The sequence below is a fragment of the Scyliorhinus torazame genome, chromosome 1 (genome assembly GCF_047496885.1).
Source record: "Scyliorhinus torazame isolate Kashiwa2021f chromosome 1, sScyTor2.1, whole genome shotgun sequence".
In the NCBI taxonomy this organism is placed as follows: domain Eukaryota; kingdom Metazoa; phylum Chordata; class Chondrichthyes; order Carcharhiniformes; family Scyliorhinidae; genus Scyliorhinus; species Scyliorhinus torazame.
In genome coordinates, this window is record NC_092707.1 from 350,693,573 (window position 1) to 350,717,602 (window position 24,030).

The following is a 24,030-nucleotide window of genomic DNA, read 5'->3' on the forward strand; positions in this document are numbered from 1 at the left end:
AAGCATGATGTGGTGGTCACACGTGAGCTGTATATGCAGGAAGTGGAACCCCTTCCTGTTAACGTAGGGCACTCCCAGATGGCCAGGGGAGCACAGGTGATGGCGGAGAATCCTGCTGCCCTGACATCTTGCCGGGCTTGGTCCATGTCAAAGATTATGTTGTTTTCCGCCCGCGCATGCAGGGCATTGGTGACCTGTCTGGTGCACCTGTGGGCTGTACCCTACGAAATGCCACATAGGACCCCGCTCGAGCCCTGGAATGATCCCGAGGCACAAACCTTTAGGGCTGCGATGATCTTGACAGCCACCAGGTGGAGGTGTCCCCCTCCATGTGGTGACAAGTCCACAAGGACATGGCACAGATGCCGCACCATCTCCTTGTTGCGGTGGAGTCTCCTATGGCACGCACTGGTCGGTCATTTGTTCAAACAACCAACGACGCCTGTACACCCCCGGCCGTCACGGGACTTCCCCTCAGGGTCCCTCCCTGGTCTGATGGGCGGCTGGGTCCTCAGGATGTGGGGTGGGGTCCGACGTCACCTGGACCGGGTGCTGGTCCCCTCCCCGGGGCACTCACCCACTCTCTGGCCGTGGAAATGTCCCCGGAGCTGTGTACCATCCCTTGGGTGTTCGGATGTTGACTGCTGCTTGTGTGTGTTCCCTCGGCAGTGTTCAGGCATCAAGGTGTGATTAGGATGCTCGGCAACTACTCCCACTTGCTACGTGTCGCGCCTTCCCACAGGAATCCACTTGGGTTGTTTGAAGTGCTCACCTAATCCTAATTCCCTATTAGAAATAGCCTTCAGCCGCACAGCCAGAGGCCTTGGCATCTGTGGGGGTTATGAGTGGTCAGTGGGGTAGACAGGTAAGGACAAGGGTTGCCCCGGATCGGATACATACGATCGAGGGGTTGGCATAGTGGTGCCGCTTGTGGGTTGCCCCCCCCACCCTCCCATGGCGGCCCACCCCTGTGGAGGGTCTCCCCCGGCTGAAGTACCTCTCCCTACACTTTGATGGCAAGCTCAGCGCCCCCGGCTCTTTGCCTGTGAGCAAAGATGGCTACTCACTTCCTCGGCTCCTCACAGAAGCAATTCGGCCAGGTTCACGTTTTTTAAAAGAAGTACCAGTTGGTACTCCTCATTAGTGACCACTTGCTGGGGAAGCTGATGAATCATGAGTGGCAGCCTGATATTGGGTGGCTCTCGTTAATTGTATGGAAAAAGGGCTTATTTGGTGACAATTGGTTTCTCGCCACGTTACGGCAAGATCCCGATTTAGCTGACGGGAGCGGGGAGGTTGCATCACAAACTGGCATCTGGCACGGTTCTCGTTTTCGGCCTCTCCCGCTATTCACTGGCCTCGTTTCGCTCGGGCGAGAGCACAACAAGGCTGGAGAATCGCGCCCATGATGTGGCTAATACAGAGACCTAGCTCAGAGAAGTACAGCACTGGTGTTTAATTCCTGGATACAAGGTGTTCAAAAAAGGTAGGAAAAGAAGCAAAGGGTGAAGGGTATGGTTTTGTTTAAACTGAACATTGCAGTGCTGGAGAGAGAGAATATCCTGAAGGGGTCAAGGACAGAATCTATTTGGCCAGATCTAAGGAACAAAAAAGGTGAAATTACATTTTTCAGTGCAATTTACAATCCTCCAACTGGTGGGAATCATAGAATTTACAGTGCAGAAGGAGGCCATTCGGCCCATCAAGTCTGCACTGGCCCTTAGAAAAAGCACCCCATTTAAGCCCACACATCCCCATAACCCAGTAACCCCACCTAACCTTTTTGGACACTAAGGGCAATTTTAGCATGGCCAATCCACCTAACCTGCACATCTTTGGACTGTGGGAGGAAACCGGAGCACCCGGAGGAAACCCACGCAGACACGGAGAACATGCAGACTCTGTACAGACAGGGAAGGATATAGAGGAACAAATTTGCAAGGAAATTAAAGAAATGTGCAAGAATTATGTAGTCAAGGGATGGCACAGTGGTTAGCACTGCTGCCTCAGCGCCAGGGACCCGGGTTCAATTCCTCCCTTGGTTGACTGTGTAGAGTTTGCACTTTCTCCCCGTATCTGTGTGGGTTTCCTCTGGGCGCTCCAGTTTCCTCCCACAGTCCAAAGATGTGCAGATTTAGGTGGGTTATGGGGATAGGGCAGAGGATTGGGCATAGGTAGGGTGCTCTTTCAGAGGGTTGGTGCAGACTTGATGGACTGAATGATCTCCTCCTGCACTGTAGGAATTCTATAATGGAAGTCTTGAGTAAGAATATTTAACTCAAGTAAGCTAACTTCAATAGTGTAGGGGGCAGCACAGTGGTGCAATGGTTAGCACTGCTGCCTCATGGCACCGAGGACCCGGGTGCAATCCTGCCCTGGGTCACTGTCAGTGTAAAGTTTGCACATTCTCCCTGTGTCTGCATGGATCTCACCCCCCCACAACCCAAAGATGTGCAGCTTAGATGGATTGGCTGCACTAAATTGCCCTTTAATTGGGAGAAAAAGAATTGGGTACTCTAAATTTATAAAAGTAACTTCAATGGCGTAAGAATGGATTGGACTGAATAATGTAAAATCGAATATTGGCAGGGAAAGCGGTAACAAGAAGAGAGAGTTTATGCACAATCCAGGTATATTCCCTTGAATGAGAAAGGTTGAATAAACAGATCAAAAAGCTCCTTGGATGATGAGAGTTAGAGCTTAAAATGAAGTAGAAAAAATATGCTTATGTCAGAATGTCAGGTGAATGATACAATGCAGAACCAGGCTGACTATAGAAGATTCTTGGGGGGTAGCAAAGGGACTAGTGGCTAACATAAATGGAAATCCCAAAGTCTTCTTTAGGCACCTAGTAAAAGGGTGTTAAAGGAGGATTAGGTCCGATCGTGGACCAGAAAGGGGATTTACACATGAAGGGAGGGGGCATGGCCGACATATTAAATCATACTTTGCATTTGTCTTTACTAAGGAAGAAGATGCCAAGTAGGTGAAAGAGGAGGTCATTAATATACAAGAAGGATTTAAAATTAATAGATGAGGTATTGGATAGGCTGTCTCTACTTAAAGATAATAAAGCACCAGGACCGGGTGCGATGCATCCAAGGATACTGAGAGCAGAAATTACGGAGGTATCGATTAGAATTTTCCAGTCTCCCTTAGACTCGGGTGGTTCCAGAGGACTGGGAAACAAGTTACACTCTTGTTCAAAAAGGGTGTAAAGATAAGCCCAACGATTACAGATTAGATGGTGGGGCAACTTCTGGAAACAATAATTTGAGACAAAATTTCTAGTCAAATGTGAATTAAGTAAGAAAAGCCAGCATGGACTTGTTAAGGGAATATTGTATTTGACTAAAGTGCTGAGTTTTTTGAAGAGGTAACAGAGAGGGTTGATAAAGGCAATGCTGTTGATGTGGTGCTCATGGACTTCCAAAAAGCTTTTGATACAATGCCACATAACAGACGTGTGAGAGATGTTATAGCACATGGAGCAAAAAGGAAAGTAGCAGCATGGATATGGAATTGGCGGAGTGGGAGGTTAATGGAGTAGTGGTTAATGGGTGTTTTTTTAGTTCGGGAAGGTTTGTAGTGGAGTTCCTGGGGTCAGTGTTGGGAGCCTTGGTCTTCCTGATGTATATCAATGACCTAGACCTTGGTGTACAGGGCACAGTTTCAAAATTTGTGGATGACGCAAAACTTTGAAGCATTGTAAACTGTGAGGAGGATAGCATAGAACGTCAAAAGGACATAGACAAGTTTGTGGAATGGGCAGCCATGTGACAGATGAAATTCAATGCTGAGAATATGAAGTGATTCATTTGGGAAGGAAGAACAATATAAAATAAATTCCGAAGGAGGCACAGGAGCTGAGGGGCAGAGAAATATATGTGTATGAGCCATGGAAGCTGGCAAAACAGGTTAAGAGCATTGTTAATAAAGCATAGAATACAAGAGCAAAAGGTAATGTTGAACTTGTCAAAGACACTAGTTTGGCCTCAGCTAGAGTATCATGTCCAGTTCTGGGCGCTGCCTTTTCGGAAATGTGCAGTGGCACTGGACAGAGTGCAGAAAAGATGCACGCAAATGGTTCCAGGGATGAAAACTTCAGTTACGAAGAAAGGTTGAAGAAGTTGGGACTGCTTTCCTTGAAGAAGAGAAAGCTGATAGGAGGTTTGAAAGAGGTGTTCAAAATCATAAGGAATCAGGACAGAGTAAGAGGGGCGGGGGGGGGGGGGGGGGAGCTGTTCCCTCTCAAAGTATCGAGAGGGGGAAAATTTTAAGTAATTGGCAAAAGAAGCGAGAGCGACTTGAGCAAAAACCTCTTTCGCGCAGCGAATGGTTGGGGTCTGGAATGCTTGATATTGTGCAGGTTCATTCGAGGCACTCAGAAAGGAATTAGACTGTTATTGGAAAGGAAGAATGTGCAGGGTTATGGGGAGAAGGCAGGGGAATGGCACCAGATGAATTGCCCTTTCAGAGAGCAGATGCAGACACAATGGCCCAAATGGCCTACTTCTGCACTCTAACATTGCCCTTAGTGTTGGGTGGGGTTACTGGGTTATGGGGATAGGGTGGAGGTGTTGACCTTGGGTAGGGTGCTCTTTCCAAGAGCCGGTGCAGACTCGATGGGCCGAATGGTCTCCTTCTGCACTGTAAATTCTATGATAACATTGCTGTGATTCTGTGGCATAATGTTTAAGACACTGAAGGATAGGAAGGAAATCGACAGTGCATAAAAACATTAGGACACACAAGAGCAGGTTAGTACTTGCATTTGCTATAATTATAGTACTAAATTAAACAGACAACATGAATTTGACAGAAGATCTCACCTGACAAACTCCCCTGGGATAATTTAGGGTATTACAGCTAAAGTCGACAGCAGCACTTGTTATAATTTAGTATATTTAGACTTTCAGAAAAGTTTGCTGAAGCACCATCTGAAATATTCCGAATGAAGTTCAAAGCTACAGGAATCCAACATGCGTTGGCTGGAAAATAAATTATAGGAAACGCACTACTCCGATATTTGAACAGTGTCAAGTAATTCTACAGGTGTTAATGCTCAGGGTCGGGAGGTCGGTTAGCCCAGTTGGTTAGACGGGCTGCTTTGTGATGCAGAGTGAGGCCTGTTGTGTTAGGTACTCTGGGATAACACAGGCTGCAACTGGATGTAGCTTTAACCAAAAAATACTCCAGACCTTGAAGTTAGTTCAATTTGATTCATTGAACCAGTAGCACAGTTAGCACAGTTCACTATGAGTTCGACTCTCTGCTAACCTAAGTGTGGCTACTCTGACTGAACCAGACTAGCTCTTAGCCACGTGCTGGAGGTGCGATACTGTAAATACGCCCTGACTCACTCTGTAGATGTTCATCAGTGGAAAGAGGTGGAGTGTGAGTGCCTCGTGCCTTTTATAGTGAGATACCACCCCTGAGTGTCCTGCCTGCTCATTGGCCATGTCCTGTTCTCTGTGTTCATTAGCTGCCTGTCTGTGCCTGTCAGTATATCATTATCTGCATGTCTGCATCTCATTACATATCCCCTTTTTTAATGTTTTGTGGGCACGTGGGAACGTACTTACATGTGGCATATATTAACATATTTACAAACGGTGGCATGTGTGAATGTATTTACATGTGAAGACAGCTGTCTAATGTGAGAAAACAGAACATAGCAAACAAAACAAATGTTCATAAGTCCAGTCTTTGGGGCTTGCACCTGATCCTTGTCGACAACCAGAGAGGTGGTGGTGGGGACGTCAGCGCCTTGACAGGCGGGATGGAAGCCTGACTGGTGGCCTCGTAGTTCGAGGTATCAGGAGGTGGCAAAACAACAGACGGAAACGGAGAAGAAAGCGGTTGCGGGCAGGCAACTTTGCACAGTGCCCGTCTGTTTCGTCGCACAACAGAACCATCAGCCATACGTACAACATATGAGCGGAGCGCAGCCTGTCGAACAACGACAGCTGGAGCAGACCAGCCACCATCCGGTATCTTGATCCTGACAGTGTCTGCCGGGGATAACACGGGCAAATCGGTGGCATGAGCATCATCGCCCTGCTTTTACTGGTTTCAGAGCTGCTGCACCTTCTGCAGCACCGGGAGGTGATCCACGTTGGGCAAGTGTATGGCTGGAAGTGTCATCCGCAGGTCCCTGTTCATCAGGAGTTGAGCCGGTGACATGCCAGTGGACAGTGGGGTCACCCTGTATGCAAGCAGCGCGAGGTAGATGTCAGAAGCAGAATCCGTGGCCTTGCAGATGAGCTGCTTCACAATGTGCATCCCTTTTTCAACCTTCCCATTGGACTGCGGATAGTGTGGGCTGGAAGTGACATGTTTGAAATGGTATGACTTGGCAAACATAGACCACTCGTGGCTGTTGAAGCACGGACCATTGTCATTCATGACAGTGAGCGGGATACCATGCCTGGAGAACGTCTCCTTACAGGCCTTTATGACGTTCCGAGATGTGAGGTCTGAGAGCTTCACGACTTCAGGGTAATTGGAGAAATAGTCAATAATCAACACGTAGTCATGACCATTCGCATGAAAGAGGTCGATGCCAACCTTGGACCACGAGGAGGTCTCGATATCATGCTGCTGGAGCGTCTCCTTGTTCTGCGCTGGCTGGAAGCGTTGACAGGTCGCACAGTTGAGGACCATGTTCGAGATGTCCTGGCTAATACCGGGCCAGTAGAGCGCCTGCCTGGCTCTGCGTCTGCACTTCGCGACGCCCAGGTGTCCCTCATGGATTTGGCGGAGCACCAAGCTCTGGAGACTGAGTGGAATGACAATCCGGTCCAGCTTGAGGAGGATACCATCAATCACCATCAGGTCGTCCTTTACATTGTAAAATTGAGGGCACTGCCCTTTCTGCCAGCCATTGGCGAGGTGGTGCATGACATGCTGCAAGAGGGGGTCTTTGGCTGTCTCCTCGTGGATGCGCACCACCTTCTCATCAGAGGCCGGTTGGGTGCTAGCACACAGCTGCACCTGTGATTCAATCTGCCGGATGATTTCCAGCGGTTCACTAGGCAATGTGATGGAGCGGGCCAATGCATCAGTGATGATGAGCTCCTTGCCAGGCGTGTACACTAAGTCAAAGTCATACCTTCTGAGTTTGAGGAGGATGCGCTGCAACCGAGGCGTCATGTCGTTCAGGTCCTTAGAACATGGAACAGTACAGCACAAAACAGGCCCTTCGACCTTCGATATTGTGTCGAGCTTTGTCCGAAACTAAATTATCCCACTCCCTTAATTCTGGTGTGCTCCATGTGCCTATCCAATAACCGCTTGAAAGTTCCTAAAGTGTCCGACTCCACTATCACAGCAGGCATCCATTCCACACCCTAACCACTCTCTGAGTAAAAAACCTACCTCGGACATCCCTCCTATATTTCCCACCCCGAACCTTATAGTTATGCCCACGTGTAACAGCTACATCCACCCGAGGAAATAGTCTCTGAACGTCCACTCTATCTATCCCCCTCATCATCTTATAAACCTCTATTATGTTGCCTCTCATCCTCCTCCGCTCCAAAGAGAAAAGCCCGAGCTCCCTCAACCTTTCCTCATAAGACCTACCCTCCAAACCAGGCAGCATCCTGGTAAATCTCCTTTGTACCTTTCCAATGCTTCCACATCCCTCCTATAGTGAGGTGACCAGAACTGCACACAATACTCCAAATGTGGTCTCACCAGGGTCCTGCACAGTTGCAGCATAACCCCACGGCTCTTAAACTCAAGCCCCCTGTTAATAAACGCTAACACACTTTAGGCCTTCTTCACGGCTCTATCCACTTGAGTGGCAACCTTCAGAGATCTGTGGCCATGAACCCCAAGATCTCCCTGTTCCTCCACATTCCTCAGAACCCTGCCGTTGACCCTGTAATCCACATTCAAATTAATCACCTCGCACTTATCAGGGTTAAACTCCATCTGCCATTTTTCAGCCCAGCTCTGCATCCTATCAATGTCTCTTTGCAGCCTACAGCAGCCCTCCACCTCATCCACTACTCCAGCAATCTTGGTGTAATCAGCAAATTTACTGACCCACCCTTCAGCCCCCTCCTCCAAGTCATTGATAAAAATCACAAATAGCAGAGGACCCAGCACTGATCTCTGCAGTACACCGCTGGTAACTGGTCTCCAGTCTGAAAATTTTCCATCCACCACCACCCTCTGTCTTCTATGTGATAGCCAGTTACTTATCCAATTGGCCAAATTTCCCTCTATCCCACACCTCCTTACTTTCTTCATGAGCCGACCAATGGCATAATGTAGACCAGAGGCCTATGATCTGTCTTGACAGTGAATGTTGGCAGGCCGTAGACAAAGTCATGAAACTTGAGAATGCCAGTGAGAAGACCCAGGCATTCCTTCTCTATTTGCGCATACCTTGTTTCGGTGGGCGTCATGGCCCTCGATGAGTAGGCTACCGGTGCCCAGGATGAAGTGTCATCACGTTGAAGCAGCACCGCACCGATGCCATCCTGGCTCGCATCTGTCGAGATCTTCGTCTCCCTGTCTGGGTCGAAAAATGCCAAGACGGATGCAGTGGTGAGCTTGGCTTTCAGCTCCAACCACTCTGCCTGATGTGCTGCCTTCCACTGAAAGGCAGTGGACTTTTTCACCAGGTTTCGTAGGGCCGTGGTGTGTGAGGCCAGGTTTGGGATGAACTTGCCCAGAAAATTGACCATGCCCAGGAAGCGCAACACCGCCTTCTTGTCTTCGGGGACCTTCATGGCTTTGATGGCCTTGACCTTGTCTGTGTCCAGGCGCACGCCCTGCTGAGAGATCTGGTCACCTAGGAACTTGAGTGTCGACATGCCAAAGCAACATTTGGACATGTTCAGCTTCAGGCCATTGGCATGGACAAGGCGGAATACCTGCTGGAGACGGGAAACATGCTCTTCAGGGGTCGTAGATCATATGATGATGTCGGCCACGTACACACAGACCCCTTCAATGCCCTCCATCATCTGCTCCATGATGCGATGGAAGATTTCCAATTCCGAGACAATGCCAAACGGCATGCGATTACAGCAGTATCTGCCAAACGGTGTGTTGAAGGTGCAGAGCCTTCTGCTGGACTCGCCAAAATCCTTGTGACACATCTAACTTGGTGAAAAAACGTGCGTGTGCCATCTCACTGGTGAGTTCCTCCCGCTTAGGGATGGAGTAGTGTTCACACATTATATTCTTATTGAGATGCTTGGGATCAATGCAGATGTGCAGGTGTCCCGAAGGCTTTCTAACACATACCATCGAGCTGGCCCAGTCAGTCGGTTTGGTTACCTTGGAAATAATGCCCTGTTGCTGAAGATCCTTGAGCTGTGCCTTCAGGCGCTCCCTCAGCGGAGCCGGGACCTGGCGTGGTGTGTGGACCACTGGCTTGGCATCAGGTCGTAGCAGAATCTTGTATCGATATGGCAGCGTGCCCATCCCGTCGAATACATCCGGATACTAAGCGAGGATGTCGTCAATGCCAGCCTGAAGATCCACGTTGGAGGATGTCATTGTGTAAACCCGCTGCACGAGGTTCAGCTGCTTGCAGGCATGCGCGCCAAGTAGGGATGCCCTGTCTGGCTTGACAATTTCAAAACGTTACCGTGCATGGGTGCTCCGGTTGGAGACGAGTAGATGGCAGGATCCGAGTGCCGTGATGGCATTTCCGTTGTAGTGCAGGAGCCTGCAGGCTGCTGGAAGGACCTGGGGGGACTTCTTGATGCGTTTGAAATCTGCCTGTGAGAGGAGGTTGGCGGAAGCACCTGCGTCCAGCTTAAACTGGATGGAGCAGTGGTTGACCTGCATCACCGCACGCCATTCATCTGCAGAATCCACAGTGAGGATGGATTGAATTTGTGATGAGTTGGATGTGGCATATTCACATTTGGTAATGATGCCCACACAGTAGGCGGAGTCCAGGCATTCTTCCTCTGGATCCGTTGTGCTGCCAGGATCAGAAGCCTGTAATCGTTGTTGCACACTCTAAACGCGCCGTCGTCGGAATTGGGAGCGCTGGCCCCTGACTGGTGGTGCAGACCTGCACAAGGCTGCATAGTGTCCAGGCTTCCCGCAGTTTAAACATCGCCTGCCTCTTGCAGGGCAGTGTTTCTTTAAGTGGGCGTTGCTGCAGTTCGAGCACGTCATGACGTCGCTGTCCTGACGCTCCGTGCATCGTCGCACATGCACAGTGCAGGTGTCGGCTGCTTCGTTATCCCGTTCGCATCGCGCATGCGTGGGGTCCCGGGAAAAGCGTGCAAAATGGCCGCTTTCATCAATGCTGAGGCGCTGCATCCGGGAGATGGCCTGCACACTCTCTGCCTCGTGGGAGGCAAGTTTCTAATTTTCAGCCATTTGTGCTGGATATAGCGACTTCTGGCGTGCTCATGCACTGTGCATGTTTCAATCGCGACTGGCAGGGTCATATGCTTGATTTTCAGTAGCTGCTCTCTCAGAGGATCAGAGTGAACTCCAAAAACGATTTGGTCCCTGATCATGGAGTCAGCAATATCACCAAAGTTGCAAGACAGCGCTAGCAGGCGGAGGTTAGTTAAGAAGGAGTTGAAAGATTCATCTTTACCTTGTAGACGCTATGAATATGTAGCGCTCGAAGATTTCATTGGTGTCCACTTCACAGTGACTGTCAAACTTGTCCAGGATGGTCTGAAACTTTGTCTTGTCCTGGCCTTCGGTGAAGTGAAAAGAGTTGAAGAGTTCAATGGCTTGATCGCCCACTGTTGAGAGGAGAAACGCGATCTTCCTTGCATCAGACGCACCCACGAGGTCTGAAGCTTCGATGTACAGCAGAAACTTTTGCTTGAATGTCCGCCAGTTGGCACTGAGATTGCCGGAGGTCCTGAGCTGGTGAGGAGTCTGAATCTTCTCCATGGTGCCGGGATACATTCACTGGTTGTCACGGAACAGACTGAGGTAAACCACCTAGATTAAGCAGTCTCCTGGTAGCATGTCGTGTTATGTACTCTGGGATAACACAGGCTGCAACCGGATGCAGCTTTAACCAAAAGATACTCCAGACCTTGAAGTTAGTTCAATCTGATTTATTGAACCAGTGGCACAGTTCTCTATGAGTTCGACTCTCTGCTAACCTAAGTGTGGCTACTCTGTCTGACTGAACCAGACTAGCTCTTAGCCACGTGCTGGAGGTGCGATACTGTAAATACACCCTGACTCACTCTGTAGATGTTCATCAGTGGAAAGAGATGGAATGTGAGTGCCTCGTGCCTTTTATAGTGAGATACCACCCCTGAGTATCCTGTCTGCTCATTGGTCATGTCCTGTTCTCTGTGTTCATTAGCTGCCTGCCTGTGCCTGTCTGTATATCATTATCTGCAAGTCTGCATATCATGACAAGGCCAACAGAGCAGGTTCAATTCCTGTGCCAGCTGACGTTACAAGGTTATCATGAAGGCCCCGCTTTCTCAACCTTGTCCCTCACCTGGGGTGTGGTGACCTTCAGGTTAAATCACCACCAGTCAGTTCTCTCGCAAAAGGGAGAGAGCAGCCTATGGTCCTCTGGAACTATGGCGACTTTCATATCTAAACATTTTTGAAACCCTAACTTGGCTCAGTGAATGCACCCTTGCCTCGAGTTCAGAAGATTGAGAGCTCGATCCCCAATGCAGATGCACATAATCTAGGCTGACATTTTAATTTCATTTATATCAGTGATATTGGTCAAGCGATGAATATTGGTCAGGGCACTGACAGAATCAGCAGCTATTCTTAGAACAGTTTCATGGGTTCTTAAGCCATATAATCTCATTGTACCTGTAGATAAAATCAAGGGAAGCATAAAAGATCCCATTAAACCTATTCAGGACAGATAATTCAAAACTGCATAATACTGAAGTATTAAAAAAAGGTCCCTCCTTACAAACCTACTCTCCTCCTTAGCAACTACTACATGGTATTGCCAATCATAAGTATGAAGGTTAAATTTGAGAGCTTTATTTGGAGTCTAGCTTAATTGGATGCATGGTTTGGAGAATTGTGGAGATGAATTTTTGGTGATGATATTGCCACTGGAAACAAAATGACTAAACATCCATCGTTCTAACAGTAATCCAAACATTTCTGAATTATACAGTTTTTGATAGTTTAACTATAATTGGTTACCTTTCAACTGAAGCAGCAACATTGTAGCTTATCTTTTTAGTCTGAAATATTTTTTGTTTAATGCTCAATTGAAGGGATAACCAGTGGAACAAAGATTAATGATGTGATTACATTAACCGGCTGCTTATAGAATGTGCTTCTGAAGGTTCAGTATATTTCTGAGAATTAAGTCTTCCATTTGTAGCAAAATATTTTGCATGTGAATTTCATATTTTGTGAAATTAAATATTGTGGCCGGATTTCTCCGACCGTTGGGATTCTCTTTTCCTGCTGGCAGCGCACTCCCGCCCGTGGGTTTCCTGGTGGTGCGGGCTTGCTTTAGTGGGAAATCCCATTGACAGTGGTGGGAAGAGAGAATCCTGCTGCCTGCCTGTGGCATGTCGCTGAGAAACACGGAACTGGGGGATTGGAGAATCTTGCCCTGTGTGTTTGAAGAATGGACAGAAAATTATTTTTTTGTAAGTTCCACTTAAAGAGTACTGCTTAAATATCTAGGTTTGTGACAGTGATGCTTGTACATGAGATGTCTCCTCTTTCATCCTCAGGTACAATGAGATTTCCAGAGGCAATGGAAAGACCACTGAGTATCAAAGCTCCTTTGCGGAAGCCTCTGACAAGTGTTATCAAGTATCTTGGTGGGTGCTGAAATTTTGGTAATTGTCTGGTAATTTATGGAGTGATTTTAATTAAATATAATTTTGATACAACACCGTAATTTACAGGTAATTAACTCCATGATGAACTGGAACTGTAGCAAGAACTCCACAGCAGAAACTTGTAAAAAAGAGAGATAATCTATCCATGATGTGTTCTCAGATATCATCTATTGATCTTTAAGTATTCCTGCTTAAGCCATGTAAATTGAGATCTTTGCCACATGCTTTATGAGCAGTTAAGACAGCAAGTAAGTAGAAGTCGCCAAAGTCCCAGATGACCAAAAGCTGCTTTCCTCTTTGAGGGGAGAGCTGACTGGTGGTGATTTAACCTGAGGATCACCACACCTCAGGCAAGGGGCCAGGTTGAAAAGGCGCGAGGCCTTCATGAATTAAGACAGCATACAGCTGCACAAACTCAATTTAAATGTAATTTCTCAAAAACAGCAACTGCCACCCTATCTTGCCCACTGTCTCACTCACAGAAATTCAAACTGAACCATTTATTTTAAAATGTGATCAAATAATAAAAATCCATAGATGTTGCAAACCAACAATAAACCCCCAAAATGAGCAGAATTATCAAAATCTTCATTTGGCAGCAGGTGAGGCAGGGCTGAGTTGAGCAGTATTACAGATGTGAAAATGGGCATTCTTTAGCGATGGAACGGATATGTGGTTTGAAGTTCATCTTGGGGTCAAAACTTGGGGCCAGGGAGAGTGATGGAGTTGGTGGCTAGGGACTGAAGACAGTGGCTTTGATCTCCCCAATAAGTAATTGGGGGAAATTTCTGCTCATCTAGTACTAGATGTTGATAAATAGTCTGATACTTTAGAGTCAAGTGAGATTTGTCAAAGTTGCTGTGCAAATTGATACTGCATATCAGCATATAGTTAAGGAATATGAGGGGTGATGATGGAGCGGATAAGGATAGGTCCTTAGTGTCCCACCAGTTGTAATAGAGCGGGAGTAGGAAGAGAAGCTATTGCAGATGATCTTCTGGCTATGACTGGATAGAAAAGAATGGAACCAAATTACATGAAAGTTAAGCCTTCTAAGTTGGACAATAGTGCTACCAACTAAGTCAAGCTGATCCTTGAGAAGATTGTAAATTGGGAACTTGTGAAGATGTTGGGAGCTGGGTACTAGTTTTGTTTCCACAGGTTGCAGAAATGTTGAAGTAGGTGTTGTTCTGTGGGTGTTAAGAGAAGTAAGGAAACATCATTAAATTGCTTGGCCCTAGATAGAAACCTCAGCTGTCAAAGCTTTATGGTTGGTCTGTGATGTGAGTGGGAGAATTCATGTGAAGGTGAGGTTGAGTGAAGTGAGATGTACAAAGATGTCCGAGGAGTGGGCATATACATTCTCCATAGCTCAGCAGTGGATAGATAAGAGATGTTCCAATATTACAATATACATACTGTTAATTGTTAATAGATGAGTTTTAACTTTGAAAATCCACTTATTTACTATTGATCATATTTAGTGACAAATGTACTTTGACCCAATGTGATCTGAATTTGCATTAGACAGAACATCACTTGTACTTGAAGAACTGTTATTTTGAAAAAATGTATCTTAGTGATTGTAAACAAGAAGGTTAGTGCATATAAATATTATTATAATCGGTTATAGAAATCCATAGAATCCCCACAGTGCAGGAGGAGGCCAGTCAGCCCATCGAGTCTGCACTGACCCTCTGAATGAGAAGCCTACCTCGGCTCACTCTCCCGCCGTATCCCTGTAACCCCATAACCCCATCCCAACTTGTACATCTTCGCACACTAAGGGGTAATTTAGCATGGCCAATTCACCTAACCTGCACATCTGTGACTGTGGGAGGAAACCGGAGCATCTGGAGGAAACCCACGCAGACACGGGGAGAATGAACAAACATAGACAGTCACCCAAGGCCGGAAGCCAACCCTGTGAGACAGTTCGGTTAGTTCAGTTGGCTGTACGGCTGGTTCGTGATGCCTTGCAACGCCAGCAGCTCAGCTTCAATTCCCATATCGGCTGAGGTTATTCATGAAGGCCCGACCTTCTCAACCTTACCCCTCGTCTGTGGTGCCATGATCCTCCGATTAAATCACTACCAGTCAGCTCTAAAAGGGGAGAGCAGCCTATGGTCCTCTCGGACTGTGGCAATATTTTTACATTATAAAAGATTCTGCACATCCTCCTCTGGAAGACTCAGATAATCTTTTTTTTTAACATTGTCGGCTGAGGGATGAATATTCACCAAGGGCACCAAAAATAACTCCCCTGCTCTTCTTTGAAGTATATTCCTAGGGAGTTTAGAATATCAAATTCTTGGAGGGCTAGATACTGAGAGGCTGTTTCTTCTGGCTGGAGAATCTCTAATTTGCAAACTCCACACGACTGGAATTGAACCCGGGTCCGTCGGGCTGTGAGGCAGCAGTGGTAGCCACTGTGCCGCAGAATATCAGCCCATGATCCCTACTGAATAGCAGAACAGGCTTGACGTTTGTGCTCCAGCTCCTATTTCTCATGTTCTTATGGGAATTGCAAGGAACAGTGTTTGTTATATTATTTAAGACCTTGCATCAATAACCAAAATATTAATTGAAATTGTTATCACATTTTATGATCTTCCGCTCTTTAGTTTACATCCCTGATTGTATTTAAACTTTTTTCCAATATACAGAAGTGCATCCCGCTGTAAAGCCAAAGGTGTTGAGAAGCGTGCCAAGCCTCGTTTCAGGGAACTCCAGTCAATCACCAAAACAACTATTTACAATTCAAAACCATGGCTCTCCAACAATTCTAGGAAAGCAAAACTACAGCCAGCACAACGGAGTCGATGGTTAGTTTAACACCCAAGTTTCATTACTAATAGTGTGTTTAGTCAAGTGATATATTCAGTGTTCATTTGTACACTTTTAATATTATTATAGACCCTCATTGTTGCCGACATTTTCTGTTCTTCAGGAGGAAGGTGAAATGGGGCTGGAATCTCCGTTTCAGCGGCTAAGTGCCGGGGCCAGCGGAGCATGTGTGGTCTTTTACGACCAAAGAAAAAGGCATCAGCCCCTCACCGATTCCGGGATCAGTGAGGGGCTAGCACTGGCGAGGGGTGAAACTCTCGGAAACGGCTGGAGAATGGCCGAGTCCCGGGCCGTGCATGCGCACGGCTGACGACCTGCAGCAGTCGTGGCGTACAACATGGCATCGGCCGTGCACGGGCCCCACCAACCATCCGCAACCCCATAGCCCTCCATCTGGCCACCCTTGGCCACCTCCCACCAGTCCACCCCAGCCCTCACGGAAGCCCCCCCCCCTCCCCCCCCACCACCACCTCCTCCCCGCCAGCGGCACGGATGCCAGCCGAGTGTGGCGGTGCTGGATACAGTCCACAGCTGCCACGCCGGGTTCCCGCACGTGTCCCGCGCTGTCGGCAACTCAGCCATCAGGGGGTGGAACATGGCAGGAGGGCTAGACGATGATGCGCCAACGGCGTTGCAATGGTGCGATAATGCCATTTCCGAGGGGGACAGAGCATGGCTGACCGGCGTCAAACCAGCGCTGGCCCCGATTTTGGCGTCGGGCAGCAGAGAATCACGCCCATGGTTTTTGTTGTACAGTTTTACACCGAGTACATTTGTGTCAGGAGATGCTTTACAGGGTTCAAAAATGGCAAATAATTGGACTTCCAGGTGCGGCAATGACCAGCTGAGTCGCACGTTTCGGCATTTCCCGTTGGAACGGACTTTTGGGCTCTTAATAGGAGCCCCAACGGCAATTTAAACGGCCAAAAACACTGTGCGGTAAACCAGAAGGGAATCCCCCCGGACAAGCATGGAAAAGGGAGAGGATAGCGGCCGGATTACGGAGGATCCTCTGGAGCAGCGGCAAGGAAGGGAAGCTCAAAGCAAGATGGCGTCGGAAGGTGGCCGTTTGTTATGGGGCCCGGAGCAACAAGAGTTCCTGCGGCGCTGTGTTGAAGAGCTGAAGTAGGAGTTGAAGAAGGAAGTGTTGGCCCCGATATTACAAGCGATTGAAGGGCTAAAGGAGGAGCAGAGGACCCAAGAGCTGGAGCTTCGGGTCGTGAAGGCAAAGACTGCTGAAAACGAGGATGAAATACAGGGCCTGGTGGTGAAGGCGGAAACGCACGACGCACAGCACAAAAGGTGTGTGGAGAGGTTGGAAGCACTGGAGAATAATTCGAGGAGGAAGAATTTAAGAGTCCTGGGTCTTCCCGAAGGCGCAGAAGGGGTGGACGTCGGGACATATGTGAGCACGATGCTTCACTCGCTAATGGGATCGGAGGCCCCGACGGGCCCTTTGGAGGTGGAGGGAGCTTATCGAGTTCTGGCGCGAAGACCAAAGGCTGGAGAAATACCTCGAGCTATAGTGGTGAGGTTTCTCCGCTACAATGACAGAGAGACGGTCCTCAGATGGGCGAAGAAAACTCGGAGCTGTAGGTGGGAGAACGCGGTGATCCGCGTATACCAGGATTGGAGTGCGGAGGTGGCGAGAAGGAGGGCAAGTTTCAATCGGGCTAAGGCGGTGCTTCACAAAAAGAAGGTCCAGTTTGGAATGTTGCAACCGGCGAGATTGTGGGTCACACACCAAGGGAAGCACCACTACTTTGAGATGGCAGAAGAGGCGTGGACATTTATTGTGGCCGAGAAGCTGGAATAGTCTGGCGAGAGAAAGAGCTTCTGGGACAAAGTGGTGGGGTGATTATGTGGGGCGAGGAAGGGGAAGGGGGGAGGGGATGATTTTTCAATTTGTTAATTCTGCGATCATGTAACTTTTCTCTCTTCCCCATGTTGGGCGGGGGGGGGGGGGGGGAGCATGAGGAACTGTGGGCGCCGGTGGGACGGAAAGGGGAAGGAGAAGGGAAATGCGCCATTAGGGGCGGGGCCGAGTGGGAAAACGCGGGCTTTGTTCCCGCGCTATGGTAATTGTGGCGGGAACGGGGACGCAGAAAAGAGGGGGCCTCACACAGTGGGGGTCAAGGACAAGGGGGGAAGCCGAGGTCAGCCAGAGTTCGCTGACTTCTGGGAGCAACATGGGGGGTGTAACTACGCTAGAAGGAGATCTAGCGGAGAGGGGGGGTTAACTGGCGTTGCTGCTGCTAAAGAGAAGGGGGAGCTGTTATGGGATGGGGTGGTCGAGGTGGGAGGGCACCGTCGGTGGGATATACGGGTACGTGGGAACCAGGTGAGGAGCTGGGTTAAAAAAGGGGATGGCTAGTCGACAAGGGGGGGGGTGGTAAAGAGCCCCCCAATCCGGCTGATCACGTGGAACGTGAGAGGGCTGAACGGGCCGATTAAAAGGGCACGGGTACTCGCACACCTAAAGAAATTAAAGGCAGATGTGGTTATGTTGCAGGAGACGCACCTGAAACTGATAGACCAGGTCAGACTACGTAAAGGATGGGTAGGGCAGGTGTTTCATTTGGGTTTAGATGCGAAGAATAGGGGGGTGGCTATCTTAGTGGGGAAACGGGTACTGTTTGAGGCAAAGACCATAGTGGCGGATAGTGGGGGTAGATATGTGATGGTGAGTGGCAGATTGCAAGGGGAGGCGGTGGTTCTGGTGAACGTATACGCCCCGAACTGGGATGATGCAAATTTTATGAGGCGTATGTTGAGACGTATCCCGGACCTGGAGGCGGGAAAGTTGGTAATGGGGGGAGACTTCAATACGGTGCTTGATCCGGGCTGGACCGGTCGAGGTCCAGGACCGGGAGGAGGCCGGCAGCGGCCAGGGTGCTCAAGGACTTCATGGAGCAGATGGGAGGAGTAGATCCCTGGAGATTTAGTAGGCCTAGGAGTAAGGAGTTCTCATTTTTCTCCCATGTTCACAAAGTATACTCACGGATAGACTTTTTTGTCTTGGGAAGGGCACTGATTCCGAAGGTGACAGGGACGGAGTATACGGCCATAGCCATCTTGGACCACGCTCCACATTGGGTAGACCTGGAGGTAGGAGAGGAACAAGAACAGCACCCACTCTGGAGAATGGATATGGGCTTATTGGCGGATGAGGGGGTATGTCTAAGGGTGAGGGGGTGTATCGAAAGGTACTTGGAGCTTAATGACAACGGAGAGGTTCAGGTGGGAGTTGTCTGGGAGGCGTTGAAGGCGGTGGTCAGAGGGGAACTGATATCCATAAGGGCACATAAAGGGAAGCAAGAGGGTAAAGAAAGGGAGCGATTGTTGAAAGAACTTCTGAGGGTGGACAGGCAATATGCAGGAGCACCGGAGGAGGGACTGTACAGGGAAAGACAAAGGCTACATGTGGAATTTGACCTGCTGACCACGGGTAAGGCAGAGGCACAGTGGAGGAGGGCACAGGGTGTACAGTATGAGTATGGAGAGAAGGCGAGTCGGCTACTGGCCCACCAATTGAGGAAGAGGGGAGCAGCGAGGGAGATAGGTGGGGTGAGAGATGAGGAGGGAGAGATGGAACGGGGAGCGGAGAGAGTGAACGGGGTGTTCAAGGCATTCTATGAGAGGTTATATAAGGCTCAGCCCTCCGAGGGGAAGGAGGGAATGATGTGTTTCCTGGATCAGCTGGAATTCCCGAAGGTGGAGGAGCAGGAGAGGGCGGGACTGGGAGCACAGATTGAGATGGAAGAGGTGGTAAAAGGGATTGCGAGCATGCAAGCAGGGAAGGCCCCGGGACCGGATGGATTCCCGGTGGAATTTTATAGGAAATATATGGACCTACTGGCCCCGCTTTTGACGAGAACCTTTAATGAGGCCAGGGAAAGGGGGAAGTTGCCCCCGACTATGTCGGAGGCGACGATATCGCTCCTTTTGAAGAAGGAAAAAGACCCGCTGCAGTGTGGGTCCTACATGCCCATTTCCCTTTTAAACGTAGACGCTAAGCTCCTGGCCAAGGTGATGGCGACGAGGATAGAGGACTGTGTCCCGGGGGTGGTCCACGAGGATCAAACTGGGTTCGTTAAGGGGAGACAGCTGAACACGAACATACGGAGGCTGCTAGGGGTGATGATGATGCCCCCACCAGAGGGGGAGGCAGAGATAGTGGTGGCTATGGATGCCGAGAAAGCATTCGACAGAGTGGAGTGGGACTATCTGTGGGAAGTGTTGAGGAGATTTGGTTTTGGTGAAGGGGTCATTGGATGGGTACAGCTGCTATTTTGGGCCCCGGTGGCGAGTGTGGTCACGAACAGGCAGAGGTCTGACTACTTCCGTCTTTATAGAGGGACAAGGCAGGGGTGTCCCCTGTCTCCATTACTGTTTGCATTGGCGATTGAGCCCCTGGCCATAGCACTGCGGGGCTCCAGGAAGTGGAGGGGAGTACTCAGGGGAGGAGAAGAACACCGGGTATCATTGTATGCAGATGATTTATTGCTGTATGTTGCGGACCCAGTGGAGGGGATGCCTGAGATAATGCAGACACTCAAGGAGTTTGGGGAATTCTCGGGGCACAAATTGAATATGGGGAAGAGTGAGTTGTTTGTGGTGCATCCGGGGGAGCAGAGCAGGGAATAGATGATTTACCGTTGAGGAAGGTAACAAGAGATTTCCGGTACTTAGGGATTCAGATAGCCAGGAGTTGGGGAACCTTACATAGGCTTAATTTAACACGATTGGTGGAACAGATGGAGGAGGTTTTTAAGAGATGGGACCTGGTGCCCCTGTCACTGGTGGGTAGGGTGCAGGCGGTCAAAATGGTAGTCCTCCCGAGATTCCTTTTTGTGTTTCAGTGCCTCCCGGTGATGGTCACGAAGGCTTTTTTCAAGAAAATCGAGAAAAGTGTCATGAGTTTTGTGTGGGCTGGGAAGACCCCGAGAGTAAGGAGGGGGTTCTTGCAGCGTAGCAGGGATAGGGGGAGGCTGGCACTACCGAGCCTAAGTGAATACTACTGGGCCGCCAATATATCAATGGTGTGTAAGTGGATGGGAGAAGGGAAGGGAGCGGCGTGGAAGAGATTTGAGATGGCGTCCTGCAAAGGAACCAGCCTACAAGCCCTGGCGACGGCGCCGTTGCCGTTCTCCCCGAAGAAATACACAAGTCCAGTGGTGGTGGCAACACTGAAAATTTGGGGGCAATGGAGACGGCATAGGGGAATGACGGGAGCCTCGGTGCGGTCCCCGATAAGAAATAATCATAGGTTTGTCCCGGGGAGAATAGATGGGGGATTTGAAGCATGGCAGAGAGCTGGGATTGTGCAACTGAGAGATCTGTTCGTAGACGGGACGTTTGCGAGTCTGGGAGCGCTGACGGAAAAATATGGGTTGCACCAAGGGAATGCATTTCGGTACATGCAACTGAGGGCTTTTGCGAGGCAACAGGTGAGGGAATTCCCACAGCTCCCGACGCAGGAGATTCAAGATAGAGTGATCTCAGGGACATGGGTGGGGGATGGTAGGGTGTCGGATATATACAGGGAAATGAGGGACGAGGGGGAGATCATGGTGGATGAGCTGAAAGGAAAATGGGAAGAAGAGCTGGGGGAAGAGATTGAGGAGGGGCTGTGGGCTGATGCCCTACGTAGGGTAAACTCGTCGTCCTCGTGCGCCAGGCTAAGCCTGATACAATTCAAGGTTCTGCACAGGGCGCATATGACCGGAGCAAGGCTCAGTAAATTTTTCGGGGTAGAGGATAGGTGTGGGAGATGCTCGAGAAGCCCAGCAAACCACACCCAAATGCTTTGGTCATGCCCGGCACTGCAGGGGTTCTGGGTGGGGGTGGCAAAGGTGCTTTCGAAGGTGGTGGGGGTCCGGGTCGAGCCAGGCTGGGTGTTGGCTATATTTGGGGTTGCAGAAGAGCCGGGAGTGCAGGGGGCGAGAGAGGCTGATGTTTTGGCCTTTGCATCTCTAGTAGCCCGGCGAAGGATATTGCTTATGTGGAAGGAAGCCAAACCCCCGGGCGTGGAGACCTGGATAAATGACATGGCAGGGTTTATAAAAACTAGAACGGATAAAGTTCGCGCTAAGGGGTTCGGCCCAAGGGTTCACCAGGCGGTGGCAACCGTTCATTGATTACCTCGCAGAACGATAAAGGAAATGGGAAGGTAACAGTAGCAACCCAGGGGGGAGGGGGAGGGCTCTGGTGGGTACTCGGGGGTGTTTTTTTTTTTTTGTACAGATATTAGTACTTGGTCATGTATATTGGATTGTTTGATTTTATTATCTGGAGAGTTATTATTTTTGTTATGGCAGTTGCCATTTAGTTTATATATTATTTATTTACTTGTTAAAACCGTCGCTGTTATTTATATTGTTTTATTGTTGTAAAAAAGGGAAAACCTTTGTATTGTTTTGCTTGGCCGAAAAATTTGCATAAAATATATATATTTTTTTAAATGGCAAATAATTAATTTTAAACACTGGCAATTTGACTGTCGGTCAAGGCTGAGGCTTATATTTGCCATCACCTGGGCTATGAGTTGAATCCATAATTTTTCTGTAGTTTTGAATAATCCAAAATCTTTTCTCGTTCTGGTTCAGGAGTTTCACGTAATATTCAAACTATTGAAATGAGTCTGCCAGAGTAGTTTTCAGTCTCAGTCTTCGATAAATACGTTGGCAACAACACTCCTTTTATATTGTCATTTTAATGAAAATGCCAACGTATATTATGCAGATTTTCTGTTCATTAAAGCACGTGGAGCAATTTGATTGCTCTCAAAGTCACCTTCTCCAAACTGGTAAAAACAAAATTAGATTAAAATTTGGCTTTTCAGATCACAAGCCTCATTCCAATATGTTAGTCTGTTAGGCCATCACAGAATCCCAGAATAATACAGCACAGAAAAGACCCTTTGGTCCATCGAGTCTGCACCGACGCATAAAAAACACCTGACCTACCTACCTACCTCATCCCATTTGGCAGCACTTGGCCTATACCCTTCAATGTTATGACGTGCCAATACTTTTAAAGGATATGAGGCAACCCACCTCAACCACCTCCCAGGCCATGCATTCAAGGCCGTCACGCTCTGGGTAAAAAGTTTTTCCTCAAATCCCCCCAGAGTTAAGGCAGAGTTAGATGATCAGCCATGATCGTGATGAATGGCGGGGCCAAAAGGACTCCTGCTCCTATCTTCTATGTATCTATGTAAACCTTCTGCCCGTGACCTTGAACTTGTGTCCCCTCGCACTGACCCTTCAACTGCTACCCTGTCATAATCTTGTACACCTCAATCAGGTCACCCCTCAATCTTCTCTGCTCCAGCGAAAACAACCCGGGCCTATCCAACCTCTCTTCATAACTTAAATGTTCCATCCTAGCAATACCCTGGTGAATCACCTCTGCACCTCCTCCAGTGCAATCACATCCTTCCTATAATGTGGCGACCAGAATTGTGCACACTACTCCAGCTGTGGCCTCACCAAAGTTCTATACAACTCCAACATGACCTCCCTGCTTTTGTAATCTATGCCACAATTGATAAAGGCAAGTGCCCCATATGTCTTTTTCACCACCCTATTAACCTGCCCTTCTGCCATCAGCTTGCTTGATTGAAGTAATTCCTCTACTATTATCATCAATGTGGGTGGGTAAATGCAGCATCTGAAATGATCACCCAGGAAGGACTGAAATGTGCTTCCTGAACGAGTTGATGTTGCTGGTATTATTAGGATTGGTGTGGGTGGCCTTGCCCAAGAATGGAAACTCAGTCAAAGCTCCAGCCCAGTAGGCAGATGTGCATGCCAGAAGAGGGCAGGATGGATTATGTAGATTCCAACAGTAAGAAAGAAGGAAAAAATGTACGAAATAGAAAATTCCAGGTCAGGATTTCAGGGTCCAGGATATGATCCTCAGTTGAAATGTCCAAGTGAACACCCCCCCCCCCCCCCCCCCCCCCCACAACCCCCCCACCCCCCAAATTCATTTTTTTCTACTGGGATAGTACAAGCAGAATGAACTGCTTCTACTTCAGGGATACTTTCAGATTGGGAGCAAAGGCTTATGATTATTTGGAGCTGGTGAAGGTGATATTTGGAGTTTAATTTGAACTCTTGTTTGAAAAATTGTGCAGATTTGTTGAATTGTGTATTTTGCAATGTGCACCAAATAAATTACATGAACTTAATTTCCATTTAGGAAGTGTGAGGAAACGACTTTTGATGTCCTATCGGGGTAAGATTTAATAATATTTACTTAAGGCCTATGTTACAAGTTATATTGTCCCCAAATTGTTTTCAAATAGGGAAATGCTATTTTAGCCATATTTATTTGCTTTAAAAAAAATATTGGCTGGAGTTCCTGGGTACTGGGA

The 24,030-nt window shown here is 48.5% G+C and overlaps 1 protein-coding gene across 10 annotated transcripts in view; it reads left to right on the forward strand.

The window, feature by feature from the left end:
• The window catches only part of mta3 (metastasis associated 1 family, member 3), a 435,625-nt gene that overhangs the window by 318,986 nt on the left and 92,609 nt on the right, over positions 1-24,030 (forward strand). For all 10 annotated transcript variants that reach the window (XM_072510300.1, XM_072510268.1, XM_072510293.1 and 7 more), the window contains 3 exons: positions 12,690-12,779; positions 15,467-15,625; positions 23,856-23,891. In XM_072510300.1, coding sequence (XP_072366401.1) covers positions 12,690-12,779; positions 15,467-15,625; positions 23,856-23,891 — 285 coding nt within the window. The remainder of the gene's footprint in view (positions 1-12,689; positions 12,780-15,466; positions 15,626-23,855; positions 23,892-24,030) is intronic.